Source organism: Lithobates pipiens, unplaced genomic scaffold (assembly GCF_037356315.1).
Source record: "Lithobates pipiens isolate NorthernLeopardFrog02 unplaced genomic scaffold, aLitPip1_a1.2 Scaffold_22, whole genome shotgun sequence".
Taxonomy (NCBI): Eukaryota; Metazoa; Chordata; class Amphibia; order Anura; family Ranidae; genus Lithobates; species Lithobates pipiens.
This window is the reverse complement of record NW_027507784.1, coordinates 229,049,472-229,062,140: the sequence shown is the minus strand read 5'-3', so window position 1 is coordinate 229,062,140 and position 12,669 is coordinate 229,049,472. Positions and strand designations below refer to the sequence as shown.

Below are 12,669 nucleotides of genomic sequence, written 5' to 3'. Positions count from 1 at the left end.
TTCCATACTTTTATCTGTTATGGCACGAGCTTTGGGACTGTCACTTGCAAATTTTTTAACGTTTTCAAAGACCGTCGCCACAGATGGTGTTGAGCCTGAGTCACTTTTTGGAAGTGGCACTGTTTTCTTGTAATCTGAATGCTGAACTGGATGTCGTGTTTTCAGATGGTGTATCAAACCTGTTGAAAAATGCCTTGGCACTGTACCCCCTCTTGAAATTTCTGCTGAGCAAAGACTACAGATTGCAAATTTGGGGTCTTTATCAAAAACTTTAAAATATTTCCACACTGCAGACATGGTCCACCTTTGCTGGTAGCGCAGAATAATAGCATAGAATGATCTATAGTGGGAGTGAAATCTGAGGGGGAAAAGAAAAAAAGACGAAATTAATTTTAAAGCTAAACCCCAGGAGGCAGCTTTAAAAAATAACAAACTATCACTTTTTTTTTTTTAAACGCTGCAGCTCTTGCCATGCAAGGTAGTTAATAATGTCTGCACTGCAGTACATCTCCTGACTTGTACCAAAAAGATAATATAATTGCACTGATTAAATTTCATTGCAAATGGAATGGATTGCTTGCATGCTATGTTTAATTTTTTTTTGCGCTATTCTGCAGTATAATATACTATAACTTCATGTGCTTGTTGTTGTACAATAAAATATATAATGTGTGTGTGTGTGTGTGTGTGTATATATATATATATATATATATATATATATATATATATATATATATATATATATATATATATATATATATATAGTTAAATATAATATATTATATTGCGTACTGTCATGTTTTAAAAAAAATCATGTGCTTGCTGTCATGTCAGTGTGCTATACTATACCAAAATGACAAATTCAATGACAACAAGGGCATACATTTTATAGTATACTAGACTAGTACTACAGAATAAATAGCATGCCATTCCATTTCAAATCCGTTTTTTTTTTTTTTGCTACGTCACGATGTACTGTAAGACATATTTAATACCATACTGCATGGCACAAAAGGCACAAAGGCGTAAGTCATACATGTTGTTTGACTGCTATGACAGTTTCAGTAGTATAGTAAAATAAATTGGTTGGATTGTTTGGCAGTTTAAGGCAAAAAGGCAATGCATTGCTCACCGGCGAATAGTAGTAATGGTAGCCATCCAGGAGGGACAGTGCCCACTGTTGTACTTCAGTATGTGCAGCCCTCTATGAAGCCGTCTCGGGTCCCAGCAGCGTCTCTCGGGTCCCAGCAGCGTCTCTCGGGTCCCAGCAGCGTCTCTCGGGTCCCAGCAGCGTCTCTCGGGTCCCAGCAGCGTCTCTCGGGTCCCAGCAGCGTCTCTCGGGTCCCAGCAGCGTCTTATCCGCGAGGAACGTGCAAGCCACCCACAGAACGAGTGATGTCATCCAAAGTTTCTCCCACCGCTACTGCGCATGCGCGATTTTCGGCGCCATTACCGGCAAGAATTCTCTTTCGGCAAAATGCTGAAAAGGCCACTTTCGGCCGATATGTTTCGGCGGCCGAAATTTCGGTGCATCCCTATCCGCAGGTGGTGTTAATCTCCCTCCACTGGACCGACATGTTCCTGGCTTGTATTCAAGGACCATAGGTCTCCCACAACTCCTATGCGTTTTGCATTTGAGCGTCGTCGGGAAGCTAACGGGAGGAATGCGTTGTGGATTGGTTATCCGTTGAATGAACCGAATGCTTGCTGATTGGGGACGTCTGGTGAGTGGCCATTCTGCTTGGTGACGGTGGCAGTTTTGGTTATTTTAGTTGACACAAGTGGACTTTTGATTAGAAGATGATTGGTGATTAAGACGGCACAGTTGGAGCAATCGAATTAAAATGTGTTCAGCCATGACGCCGCCTCCTGAGAAACGTTTAAAAGATATTGGTGTGTTCCAGGAGTCAGTGGACAAAAGTTCACAAGCACTCTGCAAGGCCCCTGCCAAGGCAGCCTATCAGATCTAAACACTGGACTAAACAGATGGGCCAAGAGCGGGGGCGGTCCCTCATGTAACAACCCCCCAGCCTGCCATACAGCCTCAGTTTTATTTTGCCTAGTGAAGAAGGACCTAGGAACCCTGCGGGCCCACCAATCCGGGTTTTTTCTGCAGAAGCTTTGCTTTTTTTTACGCAAGATTTTAGATCCTGTGATCTGCTAACAGCCGGCTGGGTGACTGGCTGGATACCCTTATCCTTGTAGTCTCCCCAGCCTGGCCAGCGAGCATGTGCAGACCAGAGCTACGCGCGGGGCCACCCACAACGTACCTCAGCTCCAGAGGTGGTCGTGAGCTTTAATGCTCCGGGGCACACATATGAGCGGGCTACTGATGTCTGTGTCAGTGTGCCGTGGCCAGAAGCCACCCCGTACTGATCAGAAAGTGGGTCTGTGATGGAATGTCTTCCAGCTCTGCATGACTGGTAAGTACAGCTCTCCCTGCCTTGGTGGGGCTGAGCAGGTGGGCATTCCCTGGGAGGTCGATTCTGGGGGCCTTCACCTCTTTCTCTTCTCTCTGTCCCTGTCTTCCCTCCCCCCTCCCTGTGGGTGATGCATGTAGCTGCGGTGTGTGTGTGTGTGTCATGTGCAGTGGCTCTCTGGAGGGGTTCTCACCTGGGGGGGGGGGGCTGCTCTGGCTGTGTCCTGATGTTTTTTTCTCTCCCTGGGGGTATCTGTTGAGGCTGTGTCTGTGATCCCTGCAGCGCTGTTCACCACCATTTTCTGTCACTGTCCCTCATGGTATTTCAGTGTTCAGCAGCCATCTTAGGTGAGGGCAAGGAGCAGCATGCTCTCCTGTAGCTTGGCAGGCCATTTTCCCTGTGGTTTTGTCCTTTATACTGAACGCCTGGCAGCCATTTTCTTGAAGCCTGAGCACGCTTTTTGGTCAGTCTCTAGGAGCAGCATGTTTTCCAGTAGTGCGGCGGCCACTTTCCCTGTGCTTTATGTCCTTATACTGGATGCTCGGCGGCCATTTTGTTTGAGCCTGAACACTCTGTAGATCAGTTTCAGCGACATAAGCAGCAGCTCTGAATGACAGTGTGATCTCCTATGCACCTGGGAGCTGACAAGGAACACATGAGCTACTAGCTGGACAGCGCAGAACCAGTCAGGGTGGTGAGTCATGCAGGAAAGAACCCCTCAGCCAGCAGCAGTTAGGAGGGTGGGACCATCACTGTCCTAAGTCCCCATCAGGTGGCAGACAGGGTAGGGTCAGCATGGCTTCAGAAACTGGTGTTTCTTCCCCCAAAATCCAGGCAATTGCAACCGGTTCGCCTGCAGAATGTGCAGTGCCCCTGGACGCTTTGTCTGCGGTCCTCAATTCGTTCGTTGCCAAGATGGAGGCCCTGCCCCCCCCCCCCCCCCGTCCTCTGGGGAGAGCTCTGACGCAGACACGGGCCCTGCTGAGGCTGGGGACCCCCCCCCCCTGCTGTCGTTTCAGATGATGCTGACCAGGACCGTTTGGACAGTGAAGATGAGTCCCCGTCCAGGTCCGTGATCGACAAAGCTCTTGTTGAGCACTTATCACAGCTGTGCGTGATACCCTGAAGATTCAGGAGCCAGCAGTTCCCTCCGCTGATGTAGCGGTGCCCTTTGGGTCAAGTAAGCCAGCACCTAAGGTGTTCCCGTACCTGACTTATTTTGAGAAGTTCATTTACGAGAAGTGGGGTCGACCGCAACTGACCTTTTTCGGTCCCCAAATACATGGTGGTGTGTTACCCCTTTGAGGAGAGCCTTCTCAAAAAGTGGTCGGCTCCTCTGGTCGTGGAACTCCCAGTATCCAGGTTAAACAAAGTAACCACAATCCCGGTAGAGGGGACTCCTGCATTCAAGGACCCTACCGACAGGAAGGCCGAGGCAGTGGCTCGTTCCTTGTTGTGGGGTCAACCATGCGACCAGTACTGGTATGCTGGAGTAGAACACGGTAGCATTGCGGTGCAATCCCACTGGAGATAGCCAGTAACAAGTTCTGAAGACCGACTATTTTTTATTTTTTTTCATGCTGGGAAAGCTACAGGAGAGCCCTACTGACATCAGTATATCGCGCGCTACCTGACAGTAAGGAAAACAACCGGCAGCGCATCAGAAGTGGAGATGGCTCCGGTACAGGAAATATGCCCGGATGTCCCGCGGGTAGTAGATACAACAATCCGAGAGGCAGAGATAATGGTAGTGCAATCGGAGAGAGAGGAGGGGAGTTCCCCTCCACCCACACAGGAACCTGGTCAAGTGTTCACACAGACACTGACACAGTTGCCGGATCCCAGTAGCATAAGCCCTCGGTGCCAGGAGGTGGACTTACGGCAGATGATTCAGGCTTCCGACAAAGGAAGATATTCAGGCATTGCTGAATGGCATAAAGGGTGTGCTAAAAGAGGAGATAGAAGTCCAGGTTAAAACTATGAATGTGGAGCAGAAAGCAACCTACTTAGAGGACAGCAGGGTGATGTGGACGCACGCTTGCAGGCAATGGAGGAAAAAATGTTCTTCCAACACCAGAGACTGAAAAAATGCAACTGCAGTCTGAAGAGGCAGAGACCGAAGCAGGAAGAACAATGTACGGGTAAGGGGGATTCCTGAAAAAAGTAAAGTGTGGGGTCTGATTTATGCGACATAATGACTGAAATTTTTAATACAATATTCGATAAACCACCTGAAACTATGATTGAAATGGATCATGTGCATAGAATTCCTCTTGGCAGTAACAAACTGTTAAGCCACGAGATGTGATGTCGTATACACTTTTTCAGAATGAGTGAAGACATATTAAGGGCAATGTGGCAGAAAGGTTCAGTGGTTTATAAGGGGGCTGAAGTTTATCGTTTATCCAGATCTGTGTCCCCAGACGAAAAAAAAGACGTCTACTGTTGAAACCCTTATTGAATTTAGTTCGCTCCAAGGGCACTACTTACAGGTGAGGGTACCCCCACTCACTATATATTAAAAAAAGAGGATCTCCGTTTTATTTTATACGATCCTGTCTAGTTACTGGAACTATTTGAATTTCTGGGAACAGAGGCTATAGAGCAGTGATTCTCAACCAGGGTTCCATGGAACCCTAGGGTTCCTCCAGAGGTTGCTAGGGGTTCCTTCAGCATTGGGCAATTTCTGCCTCTCAGATAAGTTCCCACTGACACCATTGATCTTTTTAGCTATCTGTAAGGAGGTAATTCTTCCCAATGACAGTGTAAGGACCAATCTTCCCACTGACCATCACACTGATGTAGATGTATCATGAGTTGTAAATTTCTCATTTTTAGTTATTGTTTACTCCAGACCGGCGAACTATTTCTAGGGTTCCTCTGTGTTGAAAAGGCTGCTATAGAGGTTCCAGAGTGGACAGAGCTGCCATCAATGGGGGAGTGGGCCCCCCGCTATCAGAAGAGAATATAGTGGATATAATGGACTCTGAGACCCGTGCTTAAATACTGTAAATTTTTTTGGATACATGCAGTATCTTGGAGACTTTTTTTTTTCTTGTGCTTTGATCTGGTTAATTTATTATTCAAAGGGGGTCTCCTTTTTGGTTTCTCTGAGGTCCTCCCCCCCCCTTTTTTTTTTTAACATTGGATTATGGTACCTTGTTTTGGTATATAGCAATATATTTTGAGGTTAAACACACGGATTATGGTAAGGTGGCACTGTGATATGTGCAGAGATTCCCTATTTGGGAAAAGAGGGATATGAGGAGTGTGGGTTTTTTTTTTTTTTGTAGAGGGTTGTGGGGGGATAGGAGAGGGGCTTTTGGGGTGGGAGGGGCTTCACTTTGAAAAAATATTAATATGCAATTGCACGATAGTGGAATATCCAATCTCACATTGGTGAAGATATAGTAGGGGTTTTTTTGGGGGGGGGGGGGGGCGCTCCAATTTTTTTTATATAATATAAAGTTGCCCTCGTAAATAGGGGGGGGGGCTAATTAGAGGGGGGAGCAGCATGTTCACGGTTGAGTTTATATGATTGGTATTTAAGATATGTTGGTATTGCGCTGCCCCTATATTAACCCCTCCGAGGGTGACAAGTATAATGCCTAGTTACATAAATCAATAGTGTAATATAAATATAAATGTGTGTGTATATGTGTATGTGTGTGTGTGTGTGTGTATGTATGTATGTATATATATATATATATATATATATATATATATATATATATATATATATATATATATATATATATATATATATATATATATATATATATATGTGTATGTATATATATATATATATATATATATATATATATGTATATGTGTGTGTATATGTATATATATATATATATATATGAAGGTCTACTGAATAATATCAAAAAGTGCTACATTAAATTAAATTGAATAAAATAAACACACCACAGAGGTGATAGAATCCAAATAAATGAAAATCAAGTGAACAAAGGTAAGTAACTAAAAACAGTCTCTTAAAAATTACTATTTTGATAAAGTGCAGAGAAAATGCAAAAAAATAAAGTAAACGCACTAGAGTCAATTGAAAAACCTCCACGGAAACACAACTGCTTCAATTGAATGCAAAGCCAAAAAAACTGTGAATTGATCATAAAGTGCAAAGTGCGTCTTATAAATGTGCAAATAAGTAAACACTCTCCAGAGGTGATATAAGTGAACCACCCTAATAATAAACAAATGATATACAAGAAAATAAGAAAAAGTATACCTAGACCAAAAAGAGGGTACCCTCTCCTGATCACATGGAAATAAACTTTAGAATTAAACAAAAAATATATATAGTAGTAAACGCACTACAGAGCCGGCTGTAACATACGTTATATCAGAATGAATCCGGCCTCTATAGATTAAATATACATATTGAAATCCATCAAAAATAAAAAGATATAAATATTCAAGTCCATAAATAAACAACGGTCTCCTTTAAGTGCAAGTGCAAGTGCTTTGTGCAAACTTGTGCAAATTCAACTGAGGTGTGGATCTCCCAGTGCTTAATCCCGTTGTGATAACACTTCAGTGGGCAGTGGCCCCTTACCTATAGCAAGGAGGGATTCGCATAGAGGTATATAGATTTCTTTATATGTCTTCTCTCCTGGTAAATTCGGTCACCTTCTCCTTTAAATTGTATTCTTATTGCTCCATAGGACCCAATAGATTAATAGAGAGGGAATACCATAGTGTAGTATTTCACAAATGGCATTTATTAAAAAATTTCATACACAGGGTACTCACACATTAATAGATGGGGAAAAAAGCATTTTTCTAGTAATCAGCAGAAAGTGCATCCACAGTCAGCTTCCTTCCCGTCCCTACGCGTGACATCACATCACGTGACTTCATCAGGGGAGCCTTAAGCCTTAATGTTGATGGTGGAGATACAAGATCAATATATGACAATTGTATGTGAAAACTCATTGATAGAGGTGATGCGATTAAATTATGTTTAAAAGATTGTGTATAAAAAGATAGAGATTTATATATAGAGAGAGAGTTGGGGGGGGGGGGGGGGGGGGGAGAGTTGGGGCTATATATATATATATATAGTATATATATATATATATATAGTATATATATATAATCTCTATATCTAGATATCTATAGAGAGATATCTCTAATCTCTATCATCACATCACCTCTATCAATTTTGACACGAGTTTTCACATACAATTGTCATATATTGATCTTGTATCTCCACCATCAACATCATTGTCGTGCGTTTAAAAATACGACTATTTATCTGTAACTGGGCTCATGATTATATGCCATTACCATGAAGTTATTTCTTAATTTATAATGCCTCCAACCAGTCAAGATTGATTAGTAGTAGTAATGGTGGTAGTGGTAGCATTATTACTATTACTACTATTATCACTATGATCACCATGTTCACATTATTCAAGCCTTTAGTTGTTAACGTCTCTATAGGCATTCCTCAATTTGGCCTATTAATACTTTTGAGATCCAAAATTACCTACCATCTATAAATATACTATTACCATATTTATATTTATTTTCATGTTTGTTTTTTATTTTTAGATTTATTTTTATTCCTATTGTTTATATTTTCATCTTTATTCTCATTTTTATTTTTACTTTTATTTCACTTCCATTATTATCACAAATTTTGTTATTTTTATTAGTAGTATTTTTTTCTTTTCATTGTCTTTTTTTTTCTTCTTTTTTTTTTTTCTTTTCACTTCTCCATTTTTTCACAACTTTTATACATACATACATTCTTTTATATATATATATATATATATATATATATATATATATATATATATATACACACACTCTTCTCTAAAACTTTTCACCTTTTTCAAGTTCACCTTCGTTACCATATATTTTATTCACTTGCCATAGTATTATCATTAGTATAACCCTCTCAACCTGCTTGCATCAATTATAGGGTTAATTGCTATCTTGTCTGTCATTATCTATTCACTCTCCTATCTAAGAGCAGCCCACTGCAGCATTGCCTATACCTGTACTTGAGAAAGAAGCGCGCATGCCCGAACGAGGCTTGCGCAAGCTCAGAAACGCGTTGTGCTCTCGGGTACCCCCTGGCTGATGTCACACGCTGTCTACGAGCCAGTCTGTGTCTCTGTGCATCACAGAACACAGCGGAGCTTCCCCTAGCACGCTGTGGGGGAGGATTCATCCAGTAACGGCACCAGCTAAAGGGAACAGTGATTTGACTATCAAACGGAGGACAATAATAAATATGGATTTAAGTGAGACTTTTATTGATTGTATAAATGCACTTTTTACTGATTTGGCGCTCTTCTATATATTCTTTCACAGGAAGTGTTATGCCTGGGTTTCCGTATCAACTCTTTAGAGCAGAAAATTTTTCTGCCAGAAGGAGCCCTGACCTCTCCCATACCAGCAGTTCAGTGGGCTAAGCTTTTTGTTAACCTGAGGTCACCAGCAAGATTCACTGGATTCTCTAGTAAAGATCCCCACCATGGTAAAAATATTTGATTGAGAAACCAGACAAGGTATTCAGAAGGTCTGGTATGGTCCTTCCCAACCCAGGTGAGGTTAACAAACGATGCCAGCTCCTGGGATTGGGGGGCTCACATGAACGGTCGGTGTGTCCAGGGCTCATGGTCCACAAAAGAAGCACTGAGGTCCTCAAATTGGAGGGAGCTAAAGGCGATAGAAATGGCCTTACTGGCCATTGCAGAAGTCCAGGGACAGCATACTCTGATACTGTTGGACAACGCCATGGCGGTGGCCTACATAAACAGACAAGCGGGAACCAGAAGCAGAGTCCTGCAAAATCTAGTAAGAGGCATTCTAAGTCAGGCAGAACTTCATAAGCTAGCCTTTTCCACGGCCCATCAAAGGGGACTCTTAGCAGGGTAGCGGACTTCCTCAGCAAGAACCAGGTATTCAAAGCGGAGTGGCAATTGAATCCAGAGGTTTTCCATTTGATCGTGAAGAAATGCGGGCGGCCAAGAGTGGACCTCTTTACGACTCTGGGAAATTATCAAGTGTCTCGCTGCTTCTCCCTGAACAGGAATGAGTCATCACCTACAATTGTCCCTATCCCTGTATATTGCACACTCACATCGGTCCCTACCCTCAAGGAGCCCGCGATCAAAGGTCCCCATTCATATACTAGGGTCAATTTTGGACAGAAGCCAATTAACCTACCTGCATGTCTTTGGAGTGTGGGAGGAAACCGGAGTAACCGGAGGAAACCCATGCAGGCACAGGGAGAACATGCAAACTCCAGGCAGGTAGTGTCGTGGTTGGTATTTGAACCAGCGACCCTTCATACTGCTAGGCGAGAGTGCTAACCACTACACCACTGTGCCGCCCACAGATGAGAAAAGGTTTCTCAGATAGGCAGGTAACCACCAGCCTATCTAGTAGGTGGTTACAAGAGCAATGTATTCCAAAGTCTGGAAAGTCTTCAACTCCTGGTACACAGCATCTGACAGATCACCAAAACAAATTTCCTCCGTTCTGGAATTCCTGCAAGATGGAGCGGACAAGTGCCTGGCGGTCAGCACCCTCAAGGTTCAAGTTGCTGTGCTGGGGGTACTTTTGGAAAAATCTATTTCATCAGAACCCTTAGTGATTTAGATTCTTCAAGGCACTCACCCGGTCTAGACCAGTGGTGACTACAAGTTGTCCAGTATGGGACATATCAGTTGTTCTATGGGCCCTGACCAGGGAACCTTTTGAACCCATTAATTCAGCCTCCCTGAAATTCGTTACTTTGAAAACAGTTTGTTTTTAGTGGATATTACAACAGCTTGAAGAGTCAGTGAGCTGCAAGCCTTATCAATCAGGGTGCCCTTTTTTTCAGACCGAATTGTTCTGAAGACAGATCCTAATTTTTTACCGACGGTTGCTTTGGTCCAGAATCAAACCCAGGAGATACTTACTACATTTTGCTGTAATCAATCGGGTAAGAAGGAAGAATTCCATACCCTGTATGTTAAAAGAGCAGTCCTGAGTTACTTGGAAGCCACTAAATACTTTAGATTTTCAGACACACTATTCATTTTATTTTCTGGTAATTAAAAGGGAAGACAAGCTTCCAGAGGAACCATTGCAAGATGGTCGAGAATCTCAGAAAGCCTATTCCCTTACAGGCCAAGAGTCCAGTAAGTATCCGGGCCCATTCTACAAGAGCTTCGGTGGTGAGTTGGGCAGAAAAAACCGGTGCCACCTCCGAACAAATCTATAAGGCAGCTACTTGGACAAGTCTGACGACCTTTGCTCGTCATTATAGGTTAGACCTCATGGCGGCTGGGGACCAAGCTTTTGGAAGAAAAGTCTTACAGGCTGTTGTCCAACCCTAAATGGTGTAAGTCTCAATAATCCTCTCGGGTGCTGTCCTGAAAGACGTTTTGGAAAAATGCAAGTAAGACTTAGTTAGCTTTGTTTTCCCAATAGGCTTTCAGGACTGCAGTAACCTGCCCTATATTTATGCTGTTGCTGTAATACTATGATATAACTGTCGCTTATGTGTTGCAGCTGGGGCTGGAGGTTCTCTACAAACTGATGGAAGCAACGTGGATGCCTCCTTTTTAAAGACTTGATTGATGCGGTATCAAAGAGATACCAGCGCACAGATGATATTTAATCTTTTGGGTACGCTGCAGTAAAAAAAAAACTTTTTGTGGGCTTAAAACATTGTATATAAGAATGTGGACTGCGCCAACCTTACCAAAAAATTTATACAATATTCCTCACCTCTACTGTGAATCAGTGTACTTTATCAATCAAGCCACTTACTCCCCCCTAATTGTGATTGATGCCTTTTATAAATATGATTATTGTACCCAACATATGGTCATAAAAAATATCATAAAAAATATACACAAATTCAATAAATACCACCAGTGAATTAACATACACTAAAATGAATAATGTGTAAATAGCAATAGACCATAAAATATTATATAATCACCCTTAGTGAAAACCTAATTCATAAACAAACCAATTAATATTATTATAATGCCAGTCCATCATGAAAGTGGAAAAAAAAAAGAAAATTCCTTCAATGCAGTCCAAGATTCTCTGTGAGCAATCACCAGCTTCTATTTGTTCCTGTGTTGTGCGCACCAAAAAAACTTTACCCTTGTGTGCCACCATCACCTTATAAATTGGCCACTCACCAGAAAAAGGTGAATGCTTGCCTTTGGTTCATTAAACTAACCACTCCTTACAATCGCTCATTCGTTCACTCTTCAAGCAATAAGCTACTGGATTTTAGCCAAGTCTCATAAGAAGAAAATATATAGAGCCATCATAGTGTAATACTTTCCATCTGATTTATTAAAACAATTAAAAACAGGTTGCACTCACATGTTGTGGTGTCAGTTTGCCAACGCCAAGCTTATCCAGCCATGTATGTGGGGTCCGCTGTGCCGGTGTGTGGAAGCCCCTGAAGACGCAATTCTAATTTCCGAAACCCGTAGCTGCTGCTGGGACTTTTTTGCGACGTGGATGCTTGCCGCATGACAGTGAGGCTTGGCAGGCACACAGCACGGGAAAATGTTAGAGGATCACACCCCGCATACAGCCCCCCCTTTTTTTTTTTTTTTTTTTTTTTTTTTTTTTTTTAAACCAGTGTCCAATTTCCGAAAGGTAGCTGCATAATTGCCCATTGTTAGACTAAAAATGCTGTATCCTGTAATGTGTCCCAGGAAATAGATTTTACAGTTAGGTCAAAAATCCTATTTTATGATGCACTGCATATCCCCAGAACACATACTATAATGATTTGGTTGATGTACAGATGAGAGCAAGAAGGCTTTGCTTGTCTGAGCAGAATTTCCTTTTTTTTTGGGTTGCCTTGCTCCATGGATAGGCACTGTTCAAAATCAGTTTTGATTTGCAGGCGACTATAGCACCCATTCCTAAGGGGTGAATTTCTGTTCTTTTAGTTTGAGCTTAGCCCAGTTTTTTGATTCCTCTGTTTTCTGCAGATTTGTTTCTTTGTACAATGCAGTATTCAAAATTAAACATTCTCTTCTACAATGTTTTTCTGCAGAGAGCCTCAATCTGTGAATTTGAAGGCTAAACACTTGGCTTCTGAACTCAACCGCTTCATTCAGGGAACGCAACTTCATATCAACAACAGAGGATGTTGCTAGTGAGTGTTTTACAAACAAAATTTAAAGTTTTTTAACCATGCTGCTAAAAATTTTGATGCAGTTTACTAACTTTGTTTCTTTCTGTT

The 12,669-nt window shown here is 42.2% G+C and overlaps 1 protein-coding gene across 1 annotated transcript in view; it reads left to right on the top strand.

The window, feature by feature from the left end:
* RSL1D1 (ribosomal L1 domain containing 1) overlaps positions 1 to 12,669 on the top strand; it is a 218,784-nt gene that overhangs the window by 107,164 nt on the left and 98,951 nt on the right. The window contains exon 5 of the mRNA XM_077448904.1: positions 12,481 to 12,582. Within this exon, the coding sequence (XP_077305030.1) occupies positions 12,481 to 12,582 (102 nt within the window). The remainder of the gene's footprint in view (positions 1 to 12,480; positions 12,583 to 12,669) is intronic.